The 24,909-nt window shown below is 34.4% G+C and overlaps 2 protein-coding genes across 2 annotated transcripts; one reads left to right on the top strand and one right to left on the bottom strand.

Moving 5' to 3' along the window:
* Positions 1 to 7,454: 7,454 nt before the first annotated feature.
* On the top strand, positions 7,455 to 10,497 carry LOC145601388 (cytochrome P450 84A1-like). Its single transcript, XM_081657400.1, has 2 exons — positions 7,455 to 8,639; positions 9,599 to 10,497. The coding sequence occupies exons 1-2, from the start codon at positions 7,692 to 7,694 to the stop codon at positions 10,220 to 10,222; spliced, it is 1,572 nt and encodes a 523-aa protein (XP_081513526.1). The 5' UTR covers positions 7,455 to 7,691; the 3' UTR covers positions 10,223 to 10,497.
* A 5,397-nt stretch (positions 10,498 to 15,894) lies between these two features.
* Positions 15,895 to 21,253, bottom strand: LOC145601751 (protein FMP32, mitochondrial-like). The gene is made up of 7 exons (XM_081657819.1): positions 20,864 to 21,253; positions 20,656 to 20,787; positions 20,475 to 20,534; positions 17,509 to 17,585; positions 16,632 to 16,688; positions 16,471 to 16,537; positions 15,895 to 16,374 (listed from the first exon to the last, which is right to left on the bottom strand). Exons 1-7 carry the CDS (start codon positions 21,056 to 21,058, stop codon positions 16,255 to 16,257), a joined length of 708 nt encoding a protein of 235 aa, XP_081513945.1. The 5' UTR covers positions 21,059 to 21,253; the 3' UTR covers positions 15,895 to 16,254.
* Positions 21,254 to 24,909: the final 3,656 nt, after the last annotated feature.

Below are 24,909 nucleotides of genomic sequence, written 5' to 3'. Positions count from 1 at the left end.
ACGTATCAGATTTACTACCTGTTTAAAAAAATATTTTATATAACTACCACCCAAATTCCCTAACTGTATATATTGCTACCATTGACTAACCCCGTTAATGTTTCTGTTTGAGGGGCCCACAAGAACGGCTGGTTGGGTGTAGCCACCGTTCAACCACCTTGCAGCCCACCCGTCCCCTCAACTGCCACCCCCTCCCCCTTGCCGGCGCCGGCGCGACCCCACTCCCTCCCTTTCCCCCACCTACGCAGACAACCACCCCTCTCCTTTCCCGTTGTTGCTGCCCCGACCCCCACCCCGTACCGGAAACCACTCCCTCTCCCTTTCCCCCACCGAAAATTGCCCCCCTCCCTATTCCCCACACCGAAATCGACCCCCTCCCCTTCCCTTACCCTTTCGGCCATCCCTAATTCTAAACCATCATCCCCAAACCACCCTAAACGAGGGTTTCGATTTCGGTGGTTTGGGGCTGGTGGTTTATGATTTCGATTTCAATTTCGATCTCGAATTTTAGGGTTCAATTGGCTGGTGGTTTGGGGCTGGTGGTCGGGAACAAGAAGGGGAAAGGGGTTCGTTGGCTGCGAAGGGGTGGGGGAAAGGTCGGGGCGCCGCCGATGAAGAACGTGGTGGAATTTCGCGGCGGAGGTGACGGAGCCGCAGGCGGGTGTGCACCGACCATGAGGTTAGGGGTGGTTGGCAGGAGGGGAAATGGAGGAGGTGGGGTTCGCCGGTTTCGGGGAAACAGATGGCCGCCAGCAGGGGGGAAGGTGGCTGACGCCGGGAAGGGGAGGGGAGGTGTTTGAGATTTTTTTTTTTTTTTTAAAGTTTTTTTTATATTATTTAAATTATTTTTTAATGAAATATGGGGCCCACTTAACGGAACCTTAACGGATTCTGTTAAGTGGTAGCAATATATACCGTTAGGGAATTTGGGTGGTAGTAATATAAAATATTTTTTTAAACAGGTAGTAAATCTGATACGTGGTGCTTTCGCTGGTAGTAAATGTGAAATTTTCATTGTTCCTAACCAAATGGAACTCTTTATGAATTGCGAGTAATAAATTACACGCACATTTCAACAGTATTATACACAATATACTATACTTGTACTATTTAATTTAGGTTATCTTCGATAAGTGTTTATTCGGGTAAAGTAATTAAGCCCTAAATTAATGAGGTCATTTTGAGTATTTGTTAATTTTGGGTTGGGTCATTTCGGGTATAGTTTGGGTCACTTCGAGTTTCCAGTTCATTCAGGTCAATCATTTCAGGTCAAAATCGGGTCGGGTCACTTCGGGTATCGGGTTAATTTCGGGTCGGGTCAATTCGAGTATCGAGTCTAGTTCGGGTTGGTCAATTCGGGTATCGGGTCAAGTTCGGGTCAACTCCACTTCGGATCGGGTCAGCTTTGTGTTCGGGTCAATTTCGGATTAACTTTTTCGGATCAATTTTGGATCACGGATCGGGTCAATCGGGTCGGGTCAGGATTGCCAGCTCTACAAGGACATACAGTGGATGTGAGTATTGATTTGTGAGAAGAGGCATTACCATAATTGGAAGTAGGAAAGTTGAGGGTAACTATCAGTAATATTCTAGCTTAAGCTTAATCCATCGATCAACTGATAGCGATTAACTTGCTTAATCAGGAATTTAAAATATGCTCGTAGCATACTATGTGATGTGCCACATGCTACTTCCTTAATGGTTTTGACCTCTCAAAAGTGGCACGATAATAATGATAAGGTGACGGAATATTTGGTACCGATTGATTAATTTCCTTACAAAAGTATCAAATAGATTAGGAAACAGAAATGAAAATTGCTGTTGATAAAAACAGTTACAATTCCACATTATTGGCGTCCATCCCTTGATTTTATATATATATATATATATATTAGTATAAAAATGCAAGTTTAAGATAATGATAAATAATTTATAATGCTATATATATATCTAAAGCTTATCGACTTGTTAATGACGTTGCTCTGATCTATTTCCTACGTACGCAATCGCTGGTTTGCATATTACTGCTATCATCTATACTTACCGTAGATACCAAGAGTAATCATTATTTTCAGATAAAATTTAACCCAAAAAGCTAACAACTTCAGTTTTTTCTTGTTCATTCTTATTAGGATTATTTAGGAATGCTATCATATTACATTTGTTAGTTGTCCGTTAATTGCAATTAGAGATGGCAGTGGATCTTAGATCCAAACGGATTCGTTCAGTGGATCTGGATCCGTTTTATAGGATCTAGATCTTTGATTTTGGACCCGACGGATCTAGATTGAACCTAAATTGGTGTTTGACGGATTGGATCTTGATCTGGATATTGATTATGAGATCCGGATTCAACCCAGATCTGACCCGTGTTCGTTTTTATTGAATTACTCCCTCCGTCCCATAATACTTGACACAGTTCGCATTTTCGTTCGTCCGACAATACATAACACGTTATTAAATATGGAATGAGACCACTGCTAATAATTTTTTTTTAATCTCTTCTCACCTATCCTACTCCCACCCCACTTCTTGTTTTCTTGTAATATAAAACTACAAAAGAAAGAGAATCTTTTATACAATAACCAAATATTTTAAATAGACATACTTGTAGTTTTCTTAAACTATAGGTCTACCCCAACGTCCCAAGTATTAGTGGATGGAAGGAGTAATAATTATTTTTGTGAAAAAAAGCCATACTACTACTCTATTAGTAGTAAAAATTAGAGAAAAAAAGCCTAGCCATTCTAAATTGTCTCCAACTATGACGTAGGTTGATTTTATGAACCAAAATCTATTGTCAATCAGATCGTATTATCGTAATGTCAAGACAATTTAATTAATTACATGAAATTTTTAAAGAGATAAAAGTTACATATGGATCCGGTTCTGGATATGTGAATCTGGATATGATTTTATATAGATCCGGATTCGAATCTGGATCTATGTATTGAAAACGGATCTGGATCTTGTAGGATCTAGTCCAAATCCGTTCTGTTGTTATCTCTAATTGCAATATTAGACATTTTGTACTTGAATAGCTTTTGTATACATCCGGTGTACAGTAATTTACTGTACATCGGGGGTCACTTTTTATCAAATTTAGGATCACTTTTACAATTTTTTGGGCAACTTTTATCAATAAAGTATAAATACTTTGTAACATTTATTTATGTTAGGGTAACATTTATCCATATTAGGGTAACTTTTGCTTATTTTAGGGGTAACTTTATAACGGATGTACAATATTTATTCTACATCCGATTTATTTAAAAGTTTGTGTTTGTACTTTTCAATGCACAATTTTATTTACTTGAGTATTTTTTTTTACTTTTTTTTTTTGTAAATTTAGATTTTTTTTTTTATTTTACCAACCCTCAAAACATCACAACTTAAAACTAACTTAGTAAGAAAGGAGTAAAAAGAAAAATGCATGATCACTTAGTAAGAAACAAAGAAAAATGCATATGATCTCAAAACTAACTAAAAAGAAAAATGTATGATCACTTGGTAAGAAACAAAGAAAGTAGTAAAGACTATGGTACATTCGATTCTAAATGCATGATCACTATACTACTTGTATTTGATATTGCATTTTCAAGTGATGTTTTTACATAGAGCTATGGTACATTCGATTATTTATAAACTATACCTATAATTATCCAAAACAATTATAAGATAAAACACGATATAATACTCACTTCGTTTCTAAATGTTTTTCTTGTTTTGACTTTTTTGTGAGACAATTTACAAAGAGACCAACAAACAGAATAACTTATTTGATTGAAGTTTTCATAACTCTCTTCACAAGACACATAATCTCCAAAAAAAGCGTGTATGTGTAATTAATAATGTAATTAAATAGGTTGACTAAATGAATAATGTAACTCCAAATCACGAAACTCAATTTTCTCGAAAAACACATGCAATATGCAGGAAGTAACTTGAAGAATGAACGAAAGGTTTATTTGATATCATAGATAGAGCATTGAAAAATTACTTAGAATCACTAATCTATGAATAATCCAGTTGCAAAAGCTAAGATGGAGTTGATATGAATGACTACCGACTGATTATATTTGTCTATCCAATCCGTGACCGTCTATCTTCTAATGGAAACAGAAATCACACCTCCTTTTATTTATCATTAACTTATGAGTTTGACCTCTTAATTAGAGTGACAACACCATTATTTTAAATCATGCTGTCAATTATTACTCCTAAATTAAATACGATTATCATCGTACTTCTACATGCATGTCTTGAGTACAAAATTAAGTGTAAATGAATATTAAATCATACTACTATTCTATTTGTCTGTACGATTGTAATTGATAATCTATCTACAGACTAAGTTTGGGAAATTCCCTGTTTCTCATGGTGAGAAACGGAATTTGTTTCTCATGGGGGCATTTTCGTGAATAAATCAACAACTTTTTCATTATTGTGGGCTACAGTTGAATAAAGTTGATGATTTATCCTGTCAAAAAAAAAAAAAAAAAGTTGTTGATTTATTTATGAAAATGCTAAGTGAGAAACAAAATTTGTTTCTCACCATAAGAAAGTGGGGCATCCTCGACTAAGTTTGTAGCATGGAGTAGTGTTTCTCAAATACGGCTTTGCTTTATAAATTTCTTGTACCACATATTGAGGTGTGGTATTATTGAGTGAGGAGGAGTATGAGAAAAACATAATCATGTAAATAAATGAAGGTGTATAGTGTTTAAAAACCATTAATATGGGCATTTTAAAACATTTTTGTTCAAGTAAAAGCACTTTATAATTAAATTATTTCGAGTCTTTTTCTTTAAGTTTGCAAACTATATTCCCATTAGGGCAACATTTAAATTAATACTACATAAAGTGGAATTAGTAAATGGTGTTTAAAAACTATTCATTGTCGTATGATTTTTTTTTTCTTGAATTCTCAAATTTTAATAATGAGTAATCAATTTACTATATATGTAGTTTTGAAACGGGATGTATAGTGTAGCAAATACAAGTTATACAACGTTTGAGTTGATTCATGATAGTATGATACTTAGCATCGTAGCTAGAATGGATGTATTATACACTGTACAATAATTATAGATGCATGTTGGGGAATAAAACAAATATAAGTAGGTAAATAGGAAGAAATTCATTGTCATCAAATTAAAGCTCACGAAAAAGAAAGATCTAATTACAGGAATACAATTGCCATGCACTCATGCAATAGGTAGAAAACTAGAAATACAGTAGGTAGGGAAAGTGAAGATCAAGAAGTAGTAGAGATTGCGGACATTATATGTCTCATTACTCCATTTAATTTCTTAATTAACATATATATAGGTAGTAGTTTAGTAAAAGTATTACATATAAAACTTGCTTACACTGCTTAGCTACTTAATTCAACCATGTAAACAATGAATATAATACCAGTCACTAACTCAGTTCGAGCTATATGGGGTAACCTATATTATAGGCTATTACTTAGTGAAGCTACTAAAACTTAGGAGCCATCGAACCACTGTACTTTGAAGCATAAATCTTAACAATGAAGAGATATGAGAGCATATAGTAGATTAAAAAAAAAATAAGGTTTGAATGAAGCTGATAAATATGGTAAAATAAGTGTGTTACTTAGCTTCTCTTTGTCGGGTTTAGCAAAAATGTGTAAAAGCATATGTTTTTTTTTTTTTTTTTTTTTTTTTTTTTTTTTTTTTTTTAAAGAATCAACTCAACCAAAAACTTAAGTTGAAACGTGAAATAATTTCCACTTCGAAAGAGTGGCGGATGAGATTTTGAACTTGTGACTTTTTGTCACGCTGGATTTGATGCCCTGTTAGAGGACTAAATCAACCGATTGTTTAAGTTTATGGTTGAAATCCATAATTTATCTGTTTGTATACTCTATTACATTTAATTGTTTAGCCTCAATTATACACATAGTCTAGTTCTCAACTCCCTTGTGTGCCAATTAAGTGTCATCAAAAGCAGGGAAAACTAAGGGCCTGTTCATATTTACTTAATTTCAGTTCAGTTCAGTTCAGTTCAGCTCCAATCAGTTCAGTTCAGTTCAGTTCAGTTCCAATCAGTTCAGTTCAGTTCAGTTCAGTTCCAATCAGTTCAGTTCAGTTCAGTTCAGTTCCAATCAGTTCAGTTCAGTTCAGTTCAGTTCAGCTCTTAATTTCCCTCTCACATAAAATATTCATTTCAGCTTAATTCAGTTCAGTTCAGTTCCAATCAGTTCAGTTCAGTTCAGTTCAGTTCCAATCAGTTCAGTTCAGTTCAGTTCAGCTCCAATCAGTTCAGTTCAGTTCAGTTCAGCTCAATTCAGTAAATATGAACAGGCGCTAAGGCATATACAATACCTATGAAAACAAATTAAAAATTAAGATGAAAACACATATTTAGATTTCAGAGTACATTTTGTATGAATAATTGAATAAAAGGTTCTATAAATTTGAGTAGTACAAAAGGAAGGTGAAGGATGATGTCTGATGAGTTAGGAGTACGTTAATGCGAAAGGTGGTTGTAGATGTGCATGTTTACTTCAATTCATCGTCCTATCATTTCCATGTTGTTTTCAAAAAAAAAAAACTCGTGGAATAATGCTACGAATTGTCGTGTTTGTAAGGTGTAACGAATTAGCCTCGCTCTTAGGCGGTATCACAGGGGGGACCAACCATATGTTATCTAGCTAAGTGAATTCTTCTTCTATATATCTTTATGTGAGGCTGTCATTCATAAGCTAGTAATCAGGAAATCGAGAGATCAGCTCGCCATTTTCGTCGTAATTGGGTGGTTTAAGGCCGGAGTCGATTCCTATCCCAAATATAATACGGAGCATATATTGTGTAGTAATTTAGTATTGTATTAAATTATTTGTTATAAAAGAAGATGATATAGATCTATAATTACGTCATTGTTAAAGGTTTAAGTAACATTTATATTGCAAGAGGTGTCTAAAGTTGATGATTTTAATTGATATCAAAAGACTTTTTATTAACACTCATGTACCTTAGTGTTGAGTCGTGTTTTTGTATACTTATATCATATTGATACTTGATAATTTGAATTAATATAAAAATATTGATACTTGATAATTAAATCCAACCCCTGAAGTAAGACATTTATACCTAGTATGGACTTAATTATTCAATAACGATTTGATTACATGCAAATAATGCATATGATGTTGCATTCATTATTGAAATTCTTTCTTACAAAAAATATAATTTAATCTCATAATTTTTCTGTATTACAAAGTTTATTATGATACATCATATTTTTTTTTAAAAAAAAAAACAAAAAAAAAAAAAAAAAGATTGTTGACAATGTTAATAAAGTGGAAAGCAGTAGTCTACAAAAGTGGGTGTTTAAGTATGAAATCTTGGAATTGAATGTGGGGCTTGATTAAGTAAAGAGATACTCGTATATAGAGAATTAAAGAAAAAAGCAGTCACCAACTCGGAAGACAAAAACGTGAGAGTATGTAATATTTATGTATCCGGAACAATAGTTGTAGTAGTTTCCTTACCGACCTCGGCAACTAGAGAAGTACGGAGTACTAATTAAGTTGTATATAAACCCCTTTCTTATCCCCCTTTCTCTTCAGCAACCCATTTCAAGTTGCCAAACACACTTGTACTATAACACAATAAACACAATAACAATACAAATTTGGCGATAAATAAATTAAGCATAGCATGGATAATATCCTCGTTTCCGTGTTCAAATCGTCTCAAACTTATCCAATAGCTATGATTGCTCTGTTGTTCATAGCACCCATGTTTTTACTAGGCATCATCTCAAGACTTAGGCGAAAACCGTACCCTCCAGGCCCAAAAGGCCTTCCTATCATAGGCAACATGATGATGATGGACCAGCTAACCCACCGTGGCTTAGCCAAGCTGGCTCAACGCTACGGTGGTCTCTTCCATCTTAAGATGGGCTTCGTCCATATGATGGTCGTCTCTAGTCCTGAGGAGGCTCGCCAAGTCCTCCAAGTCCAAGACAACATCTTCTCCAACCGTCCAGCTACCATCGCTATCAGCTACCTCACCTACGACCGGGCTGACATGGCTTTCGCCCACTATGGCCCCTTCTGGCGCCAGATGCGCAAGCTTTGTGTCATGCGCCTCTTTAGCCGTAAACGGGCCGAGTCGTGGCAGTCAGTCCGGGACGAGGTGGACTACATTGTCCATGCTCTTAAAGACCATGCTGGCACTCCTGTTAACGTTGGGGAGCATGTGTTTAACCTTACTAAGAATATAATATATCGGGCCGCCTTCGGATCCAGCTCCTCAGAAGGGCAGGATGAGTTCATAGCCATCCTCCAGGAGTTTTCAAAGCTTTTTGGGGCGTTTAATATTGCGGATTTTATCCCCTTGTTCAGTTGGATGGATCCGAATGGCCTCAACGATAGGCTAGCTAAGGCACGGAGCGCATTAGATAGGTTCATCGATCGGATTATAGATGATCATATTAGCAAGAAGAAAGCTATGAATGGACATGTTAAGCAAGAAGATAAAGCCGAAGACGATATGGTGGATGATTTGTTGAACTTCTACAGTGACGAAACCAAAGTTAACGAGTCCGAAGATTTGCAGAATGCTATCAGACTTACTAGGGATAACATCAAAGCCATCATCATGGTAATACACTCTTCATCTTTTACTATTTTCTTTTATTACAATCATCCCGTGCAAATATTTGATAACTATGCGTATGCTACTTTTTCACTACTTATATATATTATATCTCTACTATTCATTGAATTGGGATTTCTGACATCACTACATTTCTTCTTAAAATTTTATGAAGAGCATTTATTTTATTCAATTTAATTTTTATAATTTGTTTTAACATGTCCATTATCTCTTAAGTGATATCTCATATTAAAAGCAAAATAATTAATGGAATATTTTGATATTAGGGTAATAGATAGGAAATTAAGTAAAATATGAAAACTATGGACACGAAAAGGCCATTTATAGCATATAATATCTAAAATTTAGTGTGATCAACATTGTTGATTCAAAATCTACAATTAAAGTTTAATTTTTTTGGTGTGGGCTTGTGTCCAATCAATAAACTAGTGACAGACTAGAAAAGAATAGCTTCATGGTTGATTGATGATTGCGTTATCTATTACTTGGTATAATCTCCGTGATTAATATATTGCGTATGAAACAAAACTTGTGTTATCTAGCTTAGTACGTGCTTCATTTCCTATAATATCAAATTAAAGTCTTGAATCTACTAGTTTGAAGTAGTAAAGGAAAGATAGTCAGAGATATCAGATATGTTGAGATTTGTGGGTCATCTAATTAACAGCTTTGAAGTTATTGTCAAAACTTTACCATGCAAGTAAGTAAGTAACACATACAACCAAAAAGAAAAAAAAAAAATCAAAATTTATGTTGTATATTTTTGCAACGGGGTTATATTTATTGCCACAAATAAAACAATCAAAAATAAAATGGTGAAGAAGTACGATTTTGACTTGTGTTGATGTAGAGTAAGAAAATAAAATTTGATGTTGACCAATTTTATTGATGAGTTGGAGGCCTTGGAGCACTACAAGTAATAATCAAATAAAAAAAATGCGCAGGATGTGATGTTTGGTGGGACCGAGACGGTTGCATCGGCAATAGAATGGGCTATGACTGAATTAATGCGGAGCCCCGAAGACATGAAACGGGTGCAAGAGGAACTTGCTGATGTAGTTGGGTTAACAAGACGGGTTGAAGAATCGGATCTTGACAAACTGCCATTCTTTAGGTGTTGCATCAAAGAAACGCTACGTATGCACCCTCCAATCCCGCTTCTACTCCACGAGACTGCTGAAGACGCTGTTATAGGTGGATACTCAATTCCTAAGCAGTCGCGAATAATGATCAATGCATGGGCTATTGGGCGAGACCCCAAGTCATGGTCGGATGCTGACACGTTTAAACCGGGAAGGTTCCTAAAAGAAGGGGTACCCGATTTTAAGGGAAGTAATTTTGAATTTATACCATTCGGGTCGGGTAGAAGGTCATGCCCGGGAATGGTGCTTGGACTATACGCGCTAGAGATGTGCGTGGCAAACTTGCTCCATTGTTTTAGGTGGGAGTTACCAGATGGAATGAAGCCAAGTGAGGTGAGTACGGATGATATATTTGGACTCACAGCTCCCAGAGCGACTCGACTGGTGGCGGTGCCGAGTCCGAGGCTGTTGTGCACACTCAACTGATCTCATAATCATAAACATAATCATAATCATAATACAAATCCCAGGCCAGGATTGCAATAAGGAAGCCAATGTTGCCAAATTAATTTGTATGTTAGATTGTCTTTACTACACTAGTTTATTTTTGCCCGCCAGAGTGCGTGGGAGTATCACCGGTATTTTATTAAACAAAGGCGAAGGCTGCTCTCTAATTTCTTATTTGTGGATATATATATATACACACATATGTTCCCCTCAAATTTTATTTGATTCAAGTAATATAAACATTTTCATTTTCACTTGAAATTTCAATTTTATTAATTTGAGTCTATAGTCTCTTAAGCTAGCTTACTTTTATAAAAAAGTTTCCAAAGTACTTATTTTTATTAATGACGAATTAGAAGAGTGGGGTACTCTTACCAATTACAATATTATCTTGGAAAAACATTCACAAATCAATTTCTTTTAGATTATTTGACGATCACAACTCAATTTCTTATTAGATTATTTGGCGACTAAAGCTTAGATGAAAAAAGATGGGATATTTTTGCTCATAAATTTTTCATTAATATTTGTTAGTTGTAAAAGCAGCCAATTGATAGTTTCTATGATTGGAATTTTCATCATATTAAAAATTTATATAAAAGTTATATGTGTGGTATAAATGCAGAAAGTTAACCGGAAGATATGAGTACATATATTGATATTTTAGGTTACATATACAGTGGGTTTCAAAAAAAAAAAAAAGGTACAACATATACAGTAAATAGATGAGAAAGTGTGTAACATAACCAAAAAATAATAAAATAAAATAAATAAATAAATACAAGTAACCATAATTAGGTTTGCTAGTTGATGTTAAAGATGACAATTACTTGATTTTCCACCATAGAATATTGATCTTCACACACATATTAAGTGAATCACAGTACAGAAAATAAAGGATAAAAGACTTAAGTGGGATGGAAGGACCATTAATCAAAATATGACTTTCCGCCAACAAATGAAGGTCATTACTTGAGATATTGTCCAATTTAGTTTGCCTAAACATATCTTGTCTTTTGTCTCCACTTGCACTGTTTTCACGTTTCAACTTTTTCAGCGTCTCCTCTTTCTCATCTGTTTTCTTCACTTCATACCAAATTGAATCCATAATTCCATTTGCTATTTTATTACTTTAATTATGTTGGTCAATAACACTATACTTTTTATTTGTTAGGAACTAATTTAATTAAAAAAGAAAAAGGTATAAACATTAAATTATAATTAGTTTATTACTCTTATATTCAATTTTCAAAGTAGATGTCCCATGAAAGACTTAAGCGGATCTGTGTAAGATCAGAGTAGGAGCGAATCACCATCAACATTCTTTATGCATATTATAGTTTAATTTAATACATTAATTCTCGTTCATAGATTTTGGAAATAATAGTAGTCATACTAAGACCCCGTTCTCTTCACCTTAATTTTGCTGAACTTACATTATTTTTACTGAAATGAAATTATTTTTGCTGAACTTAAATTATTTTTACTGAACTTAAATTAATTTTACTGATTTTCTATTATAATTCTTCTTTAAGAAAACTGAATTTTACTGAACTGAAATTATTTTTACTTAACTGAAATTAATTATACTGAACTAAAATTAATTATACAGAACTGAAATTATTTTTATTTAATATTATTTTTGTAAGGTAAAGAGAACAGGGCCTAAGTTATATTTGCGATATGGAGTATATAGCATGATTGTCATCATAATTTCAAACCAAATTTGGTATTAATTAATAAATGGTCCATCTTTTTAGCAACCAAATTGAAACCAAAAAATTACATGACCAATAATAATCTTTCTTTAAGCACTCAAGCAGTCAAACCATTTAAGCACAATAAACTAACACTTTCAAAACTCTTTATGTCAAACTAACACTTTCAAGGTTCCCTCTAGGTTTTTTCCTTGGGAGGGTTTTTTAGTTCCCTCTAGGGTTTCTCTCTTGGGAGGGTTTTTCTAGCCTCCATTGCTAGATTTTTCTTCTTTTTTGAAGGTTTTCCTTCAATATTCTGCTTCTCTCTCTTTTTCTTCCATCTCTTTTCTTCTGATCTCAATTGTAAATTTTTGTAGGGGCTTCCATCGGTATTTTTACCGGTGGTAAGCCCCAAAAATACTTTTTAAATGCTTTCAATAAAAGATCATATCTTTATAATGGAGTTTGATCTATTAGGTTTAATTTATTTGTTTATTCGTCTGTCAAAGTTTGAATATTCAGGGTTTCACAATCTCCAAAAGTGTCTAAAAGACCATATGAGTTTTTTCACCCAAACAACTATTTATATGTGGATCTCAAGCCGAATTAGTGCTTAACTCACTCATAGATTGTATTGCTTCAGATGAAGATTTTTATAATGGCGATCGTTGATCGAATCTGCGATGTAACTAGTTCTAAGGTGAATTGTATTTGTATTGGAATTTTAGATTTCCTCGGAATTGTTTGTAAGTGCCGTTTGGCTATCTTTCATTAATGAAATCCTTTCTCTTCTTGTCAAAAAAAAAATAAAAAATAAAAGCACAATTATTAATATCTAAGGGGAAAAAACCTTAATTGCTAGATTCCTTCATCTATAAGGTAGGTAACCCATCCAATTTGACGAGTATATATATGGACGTGTCATTCATTTCTGTAATATTTCTGGTGCTTATGATGAAAATGGATGAATTAGGATGTAAAATATTTTGATCCCTTTGATGCATTTGTCAGCATGTTAAGCCTTATGAGAGGGGTATTCATCATCTCACCTTGTTGCGAGGTGCGATGTTGATATTGATTTTGATGCATAGACAACATAGTACTATTTCTTCACCAAAAAAAAAAAAAAACATAGTACTTTTTTTTTTTTTTTTTTTTTTTTTTTTTTTGACAACATAGTACTACTTTAAACATACTTACTTTGTTAAGAAGCTTGACTTGAATAAATTGAGTAAATTTCTTATTCCTTTACAATTTAGTACAGTATGTACTAACAAGTATTTATTCAAAAGTTGACAAATCGTAGAAATCGATTCAAATATGTTTAAAAAAAAAAGTGATAGTTGTTGATGTTATTTGCTGTATTGTCAATAAGTGTTTATGATCGCACATATACAACATTTGTACCTAATTTACACATAAAGGACTAGTATTGCAGTTTCTATTGGCTAATTTCTTACTTTTATTTTCTTATTTGGCACATAAATTATGAAGTATATATATTGTGTGTTTTAAGACTCACCTAATAAGATCATAATATTCCTCCATTTTCTAGATGATATCCCACCAATTCATGTGTACAAGTTTTACAAACACTTATTATTATTATTTTTTTTTTTCCTCTTACAGTTACTAGTTATCTTCTCCAATCTATAATGGTATTCATTAGGAAAGTATTTGTTACTAAATATAAGACTACAGACTTTTTTTTAATAAATAGAACAATAGTACACCGAATTGTGAAAATGCTCACCCATTCAAAACTTCCTCATCATGGATTGTATTAAGCAGATGAATGGTGCAACTCTTAAATATTCGAGTTTGTGTGTAACCTTAAAAGACACATAGGGAGACTAGAGTAATCATGTATATATGTGTTGCAATCCATTCAAATTTTCTTAATAAAAGGTTAATGAATAAACGAGGTGCGAAAAATATAAATTGTGAAAGTGATTTTGACTTGCATAAGCCGGAGAATGTATTTTAGTTGTTGTCACCGAAAATTAAATAGGGGTTGAACATAATTGAAGCAGACGAAGTTAGGTGGGCTGTGGGAAACCAATGGAGAAATATGTGCGTAGAAAATACGACTTTGATGCTCCATCCTTATGACAATAACATTTTTTGATCTTTCAATTCCAAATCAAAAACAATTTGCCAACTTTTGATGTAATCGTAATCTCCTTCTTGCTTCTCTCGTCAACGGCTGTTTCTCTCATTTACCTCAATCACTTCACCCAACTACCACAACATTAACTTTGAACCTTATTCATTTTGTATTTTATTTATGACTTTATTTTTTTTTTATAATTGTGATTATGATTAATTAATTAATTAAATATGGCGGCCGAGGATTGAACTTTGCTCAAATACTTTACTCTGTGTTTCATCCAATACAATACAAACTTACTCCTTCAATTATGGAGTGCGGATTTGATACAAACTTTTATCATTATTTTTTCAGTGATTTGATGCAAACTTGTAAGTAATGTTTTTACTTTTAAAAGGAAAGTAATACTCCTCAAAGCAAAATAAATAAACCAAAGCTATCTTATTAGAAGCTGATACATTAGAAGTTTAGAGCAATTCCAATGGCAAGCTAATTGTCAAATTAGCTTGTCATGCCACGTAAGCTTTCAAGCTAATTATCTTTGTAGCTAGTTTGAGCTCCGATGGCTAGCTATTAGCTTACTATATAATTTATCAATTTAATATTTTTATCTTAATTACTACTTAACTTTTAACATTTTTTTTTGGCAAGTTTTTTTTAAGCAAATTAGCTTTGCAAAGCTAATTTGCTTGACTAAGCTAATCACATATTTTTGCTCCAATGGTCAAGCTAGTAGCTAGGCACTATTTAAAATTGCAAGCAAGTCTCTAGCTACGACCATTGGAGTTGCTCTTAGAACATAAACGGGGGCCACTACTTAACAACTCGATTTGTTGTGAATAGTATTCTAAGATACTAACTTTTTTTTAATTTTTTTAATTTTTTTTGGGTACCATTATAAGGTTTAGTATAATACTGAGTACAAAGTAAATCACTATTTTATATATTTTTTTTATACTCCTTACATAAGAAAGTAGGTCACTTATTGATATATCTAACTGTCGAGGGTCTGTTCACATTTACTAAGCTGAGTTGAGTTGAGCTGAGCTGAGCTGATTAGAGCTGAACTAAACTAGATAGAGCTAAAATGAATTTTTTATGATAGAAGGAAATTAGGAGCCAAACTGAACTGAATTGATTGGAGTTGAACTGTACTATTAGAGTTGAACTAAACTAAACTTATTGGAGCTAAACTAAATTGAGTTGAACTTATTAGAACTGAACTGATTTGAACTGATATTAAACTGAACTAAACAGGCCCTGATTAATACTTCTAAACATGGGACAACAAAAAAGAGAGAGAGAAAGAGATTGAGAAGAGGAGTAGAAACAATTGACAATGTTGCACGTGAAAACTGAAAAGAGGAGTGGACATAGGAGTGAGTCAAAGAGAATAAATACAAATGAATAAATGATAGTTAAGGCTTAAAATAAAATAGCAGTCCACATTTATACTCATTTTTTTTTTCATGTTGGGTTCGACTTAATTTGAAGTAGCGCATTAAAAATGAATTAAAATAACAAATTTAATTGCACTACTTCAAATCAAGCAGTAAGGGTTTCCATTTTGAGTGGCATTATGGCAATTTTAGGTATGATGTATGGTTGAGTTGTTTGGAGTTGTAGTACTTGGGGCAGGTTAGGTAGGGTGGTGGTAAGGTCAGCTCGTGACTCATGAGGGTTGAATACGGCAGTTGGTGGCGTGCAGAAAGGTGGTCAAGGTTGGTTAAATGCTCTAGTGGCGTAGACAAGTTTAAGCGGGAATCAAATTATCAAAGTAATGGGAAAGGGATTTGTGGTAAGCTGTTTTCCTAGGAATCAGTCCAAAAAAGCTGGCAAATTTTCTTCATTACTAACCATAAAAAATCTTATGTTTACACACCAGGGAATATCAAATTTTATATAAAATGCAGTGGTCGCCAAAGTATTAAGTCACCACACCAACTTAAGTAAACAGTTACAACTCGTACAAAGGTAGAACAAGAGGTGGTGCATTGACGAAAGGACAAATATCACTATTACAAATGATCCAACACTAAGAATTGGATTGTACTAAAATAATTTTACAATTTATTTCTTCCATTTCTTCAGCCCAACAGGAGTGGAAAAAAAAGCATCCACAACTGTTGCTGTCGACCTGTTATGCTAATCTTTTGTAGACTTTAATTAGGGCTATGCGGTTTATAAGGGTGACAATAGCATGATCATAACAAGATACGCACCACAGCAAGGCCAACAGCAGAGATTGAAACAAGGGTACCTATGCAGTATTTGATGACATCATATTTAGCAGCCTCCACTTGTGCCCTTAATGCATGAATTTCCTGAAAATGACAAGTTAAGCATGAGCAAAATAATGTGGAACCACCAGCTCAATCTGTAATAAGTCATGAACCACTTAGTCATCCAGTAATACTCACCCTATCAAGCTTATTGGTAAGATTATTTGTTTCTGCAGTTTGATTTGCCAATTCATCCCGAATCCTCCTGCAGATTATGACACCAATAAGGCAATAAGAGTGTAAACTACAGAAACTCTTTCAATTTTATAGATGCAAGAATGTCATAATTCATAATGTACCCCTTTTCAAGATTCAAATCCAATCGCTGCCCAGCAGTAACTTTGTCAATCTCATACCTGCATCAGATTTAGATCATGGAGACTATGGAAAAGAATGGATGGTGACAAGAAACAGAAAAATGAATTGCATACAGCAAGACAAGCAAAGAAGCAGCCCAAAAACACCCATTTCTTGTTTAGATGGTAGCTGTAATATCAGGACAAGTTCCTTTTACAAGATGTTTCTTTACCATAAAACAAATCATCATTTATAATAGACCGTCAAAAAAATTTTCAATGAAACACAGACAAGGAACCATAGACCATCCTGCTGCAAATCTAGAACTAAAAACAGGAATATCAGAACTCATTCAATTTTATAGATGCAAGAATATCCAAAACAAGTATATTTCATAGATTAGATCTATAATGACTTGGTTGAAAGGAGTTAGGAAGGATATGAAGCATATGGATTTGCATGAGAATGTGGTCTTTGATCGTGAGGGATGGAAGAGGAAGATTTTTGTGGATGACCATGTGGAATAATCACATTTGGTTCATGTAGCCGACCCCACTTATGGGATTAAGGCTTTGATTGATTGTTAACATAAACTTCGTATATGAAGTATAAGATAAGTTTTACAGAAATATTAATTGGCTAATCAACCCCACATTATTCCCTTGAACAAGTTCATTCCAATCTAGAGACAAGGATTATAAAGATAAGATAGTATCCCAGTATCCTCAGAAGCTAGGAGGTAAATCCCTCAAATTCCAAGGCAAACAAGAAAACTACCTTATCCTCTACAAATCACTACTTTTCAGCACAACACAGATATGGAGGACAAATTAACCTTGATAATACAATTTACAAGACTTTTTGTAAACTTAAGCTGACCTCAATTCACTACGCATCTTCTCTATGTCACTCTGGAGTTTCTCGGCCTCCCTCTGCAACAGGGAAAAATGATGTTCCTGCAATTCAAAACACCCATACAAGCTTTACGATTGTTGATCATTCACATAAATACCATAAAGAAAGAGCAGTAAACATATATGTTGAATACAATTGTTGCTTGTTTCAGTCATATATAAACCGTATCCCCTATAGAGTTCTTCTATTATTATTAGACAATAGGAAAGTCAATTTGATTTTTGTTAGGGCACATATTGTCAAAGGCTTCCTAGCATTACTAAAAACAAACATCTTAATTTCATGTGATCTTGACTGGATTTACTAAAGTTGTCCATAACTGAAACCTCAAGATGCAAACACTTAAAAGTGAACAGCAGAACAAGACCAACAGAATCATATGCGTGAATAGGAGAGAGATAGAAGCAACAAGCAAGGGCAAGGAGCATGAGAACCAAAAGGTCTATGATATTAAACAGAAATCACATACCTTAAAGCAACAACAATGGTATGGCTGTTAAATCCTTGGTTTATGTTATTATATACAGTGTAACACTATATCACTATATTAACGTCGTCCATGGGATAACCATCACCACCCTTGGAAACACAAAAATTACAAAGAAGTAACAAACACCCAAGCCTCCAAGAGGGCATCACTCAGAACTAACAAAAAATAAACACATACCCTATAATAGCAAGGAGGCTAATGGATACTGATCACCAACTCTAGGAATGAATGCTTAAAAGTTAAAACTTAAATATGAATTTCACAAATAATAGCCTTAGAAGATCTTGTTCCACTGAATATACTCCATCTCTCTATTGTTCATATATTGCTGCAGCCAAAACGCACCTTTTAATTAAAAAAATAATAAAAAAAAATTCCAGAAAAACCTTATCAGTTCTCCAAGTTTCATGTCCCTTTATAAAATTGCAAAATGTTTTCCCTACCCCCTCCCACTTAGTTACACATTCAATCCAATTCGGCAACTCCTTTTTTCACATCCCCTCACGGCATCACATCACCCATCCACCGAGAATTCACTGTCCTCATTTTGATAGCCATCCACTGCATTGCCAGCAATGCTGGAGGGTGACAAGCACAAACTAGAGATAATTTCTATTGCAATTATCATGCAGATGATATTCTTCTTGATATAATACAGTTGACTTTTCAATTCTCCAACTCATTAGTTCTCTTCAATGCATTACTCCACCTTAATACTTAACAAAACCAACTCTTATTCAACAATCACTAATCACCATTAAGAAAACCTAATAATTGAAACCCCCAGGTAATTGACCTAATAGTCAGAGAGGTTGTTGAATTTTAATAGAGCAAGAGAAAAATTAAGAGGAGATGAATGCAATAAAAGGGGAGATATGTCACTGGTGAATTCATTCAGAAAATTGTGGAAACTATTGGATAGTGTGGGAGAGAAAATACCTAACGGATATGGTAAATTTGTTATGACTTATCAATACTAATTTAATCCTTGGCCCTTAATTCCTAGATCTCCTTTTGTGTTAATTACTTCCCTGCTATTGTGCCATGATAAAATAGAGGATAGCTGGAAGCCTAGAAATTGCTTAGATTCTTAGCACAACTCCCTGTTACCGATACAGCAACAATGCAACATCCTCTATCACACCAAGAAATGAGGATGTAACGACTGCTATTAAAAATGGCGCTACCATCAAAGTATGGCTAGTATAGTTAAAATAAGATGGCATGAGTCCATGCTAGTGCGGTTCCCACAAGTCCATAGACTTGATTCAATAGAGTTGGTGAGAAGTTTTAAATATTTTCTATGTAAAACTTAGCATGCTCAAAGCTAAAAAGGGGATTTTCCAAGTAAATATGAGCAGTAATGAGTTTCTTGACAAGACTATGAAACAGATTAATTTCTACTCCAATTACTTTATCTAGCCACAAGGAAAAGAACAAAGAGAACATTTGCACTCTTATACTTATGATTTGAGAGGAAAACATAACACATGCAGATAATCCTTTTATTTCTGTTCATATCCCTATCAGCCAAAAGAAAAAACCTGGAAACATCCACTAGTAGGTGAGCCAAAAGACTAGCTGCAAAATACAAAGTCAAGTACTTCACTATAAAATCCATTTGCATCACATAGCAATAACAAGCACCGATGTTCTTAGTTTCTCAGACTAGTAGCAAATAGTTATATAAACTAGAGATTTTGTAGAATAGAAAAAAGTTTCAAATATACCCCCACAAAAACCACTACCAAGACATGATGCAGAAGTGACTAATGAACAGTTAACTAAAATATAAAAGCCAAAAATGACAATCATCCATTCCAAATGCAACTTGATTTCCATAACAGCCAACTTTTTGTTACATTCTTTCTACAATTCTTACTCCAATAATTTCATCAAGGTTGGTGTCTTTATTTTTCAAATTAACACTCGCTCAAATCCTTGTGCCTCAGTGCGTCACGTGTCGCTTCAAGCAGTCACCAAACACTTTGTTGATGGTCAAAGCAAGATTTCCTTTCCACGAACAATTAAGTATCAACTACATTACGAAGACTTAGTTTCTATTGTTAGTTTCCCTTGGTGTGATCTGTTACCAATTGTCCTCTAACTAATACAAATGAATATTAATTCATGGAACGATCAATCATTAAAGAGAATCAGATAACAGGAGTATCAGATGCTATATTAAAATTGAGTATATTCTTCAGTCAAAGTAAAAAGAGTTGAGAGACTTGAAAGCCACTGAAGTTGTCATTGTTACTGGCAATGTTAAGTGTTTATTATCAGCTCTATATTCCCAAATACATCTTAATTTGAACATAGATTTCCTAATAGAATTTCTATAATCTGGAAACATGTTACAGCATGCAATTCAGCTTAAGGAACAAAGTGTTGTTAAATAAGAGCTTCAGCCGAAATTGTAATAAAAAAGAGCATGTACCTGTGAGCTCTGTACTTCAGATTTGAACTTAGCTAAGTTAGCCTCTTGCATCATCTCAAACTAGAAAGAAAACACACAATATCTATTAGATGTGAGTAAAGTATATGAGTTTGATAGTTACAGTTGCAATGCATCGAGTATAATAAGGCTAAACACATAAACATATGAAACAAAGACATACTCGTTGCATCTCAGGCTTGGACATAAAAGATTGAGCCACATTTTCCAGACTATCATTCAAAACCTCGGTAATTGCAGCTGTAATGACCTCAGCTTGCTTGGATGGAATACCTTGAGCTTCTAATTTCCTAACCTGATCAAATTAAATCGATTAACTCCAAAAGAGAGAGAAAAAGATACAGAATTAGAGATAGAAATAGAGAACTCACAAGTGCTAAAGTATCCACCAGAAACAAGCGTCTACCATTAGAAGTCACCAGCTGAGAAATATACTTAGCGTCGATATACCTACTTCCATGCGACGAATATAATCGATCATAAGCTCCACCGTTCAAATCCCTAAATTTCGTAAATGAATTGCTACCAAATTGATGAACTCGCCTGCAAATCGTAGCAGCTGCCATTCAAATTCGAATATAATCAAATCAATGAAACCCTAATTTGTCTCTCTAAGAAAAAGATGGAAAAATAAGATCTGAAATTATTATAATGGTGTTGAAATTTGGAGATTTTGGGACTTGACGACGCTAATTTCACTTCTTACTCATTCTTCTTAAATATTTTTTGGATAAGAAAAAACTGCAAACAAATACACTTCATTTCCAACGTGCAAGTTGCTAATGAAACGCTTCGTCTTTGTTGGCACACCTGGATATTCCTAATTATGCTTCACTAATCAGTTTTCATATTTTATTACTGGTATTATTTTTTTTTTTTTTTTTGTTTATACTCGAATATAGTACAAGTAGCATTTTACATTTCATTTAATATGAAGTACACACTTTCATATTCTACTCCGTATTACACTAGAATGTGGGTTATACTAGTATGTATGTGTAGGAAACATATTAGTATAACTGTATAAGTGGAAGTTACATAAGTGAAAGTTATAGATTTTTTTTTTTAAAAAAAAAAAAATTCTTTTTAAAGTTAATTATTGAGGGTTATTGGAGTTATTTGGAAGTTATTTTCTTAAAAAAAAAATAACAATAATTTGATTAATAGTTACCCTATCCATCTAAATGCTTTTAAGAATATGCTATGGTGCTATCAAAAAATGCAAAGCTTGTTAAATCTTTCATTTAACAAATTTAACCCAACAAACAATATTGTGTGATTTTGGCCTACATATATGTTAAGGTTAGAGCTGTCAAAAACTGACTAAACCCGAGAACTCGACCTGAACCGGCAATGATCTGAACCCAACCAGTACCCGGGCAATGGGTTATTAGAAAATTTTCGTTCATGTCATATTTTTTGCACCATTTCTCTTTTATGAAACTTTTGCCTTATACATTTACCAATATACCCTTATTATAACTCATGTGAAACCATATGTTAACCGACAACCGATTTAATCCAATACTTTTGACCTGAACCCAAACCTACTCCCAACCTGAGAGTAACCGTCAACCGATTTATCCGACCCAACATCAATCTGTACCCAAACTAGTACTTGACCTAATTAGAACCTGTACCCGAGTCATGGAAGGTTTAATAAAATTTATATGTCTTTTGTTCAACTTATATACTGCTACAAATCTGTAAACCCACAATCCGATACAGCTTGTATACCTTTTGTTCTCTATTACTCATATATAGGTTTAATAAAATCTAGATAAAGCTGATCAAATTATGAAGGCGTAATTATATAGGTTTAACTTGAGCACATCGATATTTATTGGAATTGAACTTGAACCAAAACCCAACTCAACACTAACTCGAACCCGAATGTATCATCTATTAACCCACTCAAACCTGACTCACATACAACCCGAACCTGAAATTGAATCTGATCTAAATTTGGCTCGAATTGAACCCGACATATATCCGAAAAGGTGAACGACCCAGAATTAACTCAACTAAAATTGACTCGACCCGGACTTGAACCTAATATGAGGCTAGATTGACCCGACATAACCAGATCCTAATCTAACCTGAGACACGATTTGACCCAACCCAAATTCGACTTGAATACCCAAATCGACAACTCTACTATAATACACGAAACTGGAGCTATTTGAGAGGTGTCGGGAGCTGGTGTTGGAATTTCACGGAAAACTACAGGTTGAATTTCGGGATCATATAATATTGTGTGGACCCATATATGACCATTATCCGGCAACATAAAGGCCCCGTGAGAGCTTATAGCCAATACAAGAGACATGTACGAAAACCAGTAAAATGACCATTTAAAAGCAAATTGAAAGGTTCCACCCACCCTATTAAAGTCTCAGAGGGTATTAGGGACCATGCTAAACATCTCGGCAATTTTTATTTCCAGGCGAAAAAAGGTAAAAAATTAAAAAAATTTGAAGGCTATATAATCCACAGTTTTTGAGGAATTTTTGAAGTTTCGGGGCCCAGTGGAGAAAAGTATTGAGACCCTAAAGCTGTCAAAAACTTACCCGACCCGAAGACCCGACCTTAACCGATAATGATCTGAACCCAGCCTGTACTCGAACAATGGGGTGGATTATAGCCTTCAATTTTGCCACTTTTCGCCACCGGGCCCCAAAAGCTCAAAATGTCCTTAAAAAGCGTGGATTATAGCCTTCAATTTTGTAATTTTTTGACCTTTTTTCGCTCGCAAATAAAAATTGCCGAGATATTTACCATGGTCCCTAATATCCTCCGGGAGTCAAATTGAGTCGGTGGAACCGTCCAATATGCCCTTAAACAGTCATTTACCCGTTCACAACTTGTAGTGATTTCGTAAACTCAAGCCTACCACAGACGTTTCTGACAACATATAATGATCATATTTGGTTTCAAACGGCATTATATGACCCCGAGAGGTATCCCTTAGGGTTTCAAGGCTTTTCACCACTGTGACCCGAAACCTCAAAATTTCCTCAAAAAGCATATATTATAGCCTTCAATTTTGTAATTTTTTGACCTTTTTTCGCTCGGAAATAAAATTGTCGAGACGTTTACCATGGTCCCAAATATCCTCCGGGAATCAAATGGAGTCTGTGGAACCGTTCAATATGCTCTTAAACGGTCATTTTACCTATTCACAACTTACAGTGATTTTGTAAACTCAAGCGTATTACATATGTTTATGACAACATATAATGATCATATATGGTTTCAAACGTCATTACATGACATTGAGATGTATTCCCTAGGGTCTCAATACTTTTCGCCACAGGACCCCAAAACCTTAAAATTTCCTAAAAAAGCATGGATTATAACCTTCAATATTGTAATTTTCCGACCTTTTTCGCACAGAAAAAAAATTGCTGATATGTTAACCATGGTACCTAATAACCTCCAAGAGTCCAATTGGGTCGGTGGACCCTTAAACTGTCATTTGACGCGTTCGCAACTTGCACTGATGTTGTAAACTCAAGCCTACCACGGACGTTTAAGACAACATATAATAATCATATATGGTTTCAAACGTCATTATACAACCCCGAAATATATCCCCTAGGGTTTCAAGGCTTTTCGCCACAAGCCCCAAAACTTCAAAATTTCCTAAAAAAACGTGGATTATAGCCTTCAATTATGTATTTTTTTTTACCTTTTTTCGCCCGAAAATAAAAATTACCAAGATGTTTACCATGGTCCCTAATGGCCTCCGAAAGTCCAATTGGGTCGGTTGAACCGTCCAATATGCCCTTAAACAGTCATTTTACCTGTTCACAACTAGTAGGGATTTCGTAAACTCAAGCCTACCACGGACGTTACGTTTATGACAACATATAATGATCATTTATGATTTCAAAAGACATTATATAACCCCGAGATATACCCGTTAGGGTTTCAAGGTTTTACGCCACAAGCTCCCGAAACCTCAAAATTCATCAAAAATCGTGGATTATAGCCTTCAATTTTGTAATTTTTTGACTTTTTTTCCGCTCAGAAATAAAAAATTGACGAGATGTTTACCATGGTCCCTAATATCCTCTGGGTGTCAAATTGCGTCGGTGGAACCGTCCAATTTTCCCTTAAACGGTTATTTAACCCGTTCACAACTTGAAGTGATTTCGTCAACTCAAGCCTACCACAGACGTTTATGACAACAAAAAATGATCATATATGGTTTAAACGACATTATATGACCTCGGGATATATCCCATAAGGTTTCAAGGCTTTTCGCCATCGGGCTCCGAAACCTCAAAATTCCTTAAAAAGCGTGGATTATAGCCTTCAACTTTGTATTTTTTGACCTTTTTCGCCCGGAAATAAAAATTGCCGAGATGTTTACCATGGTCCCTAATATCCTCCGAGGGTCAAATTGGGTCGG

Source organism: Chenopodium album, chromosome 21, assembly GCF_948465745.1.
Source record: "Chenopodium album chromosome 21, dcCheAlbu1.1, whole genome shotgun sequence".
NCBI lineage: Eukaryota > Viridiplantae > Streptophyta > Magnoliopsida > Caryophyllales > Amaranthaceae > Chenopodium > Chenopodium album.
This window is presented reverse-complemented; position numbering and strand designations above follow the sequence as displayed.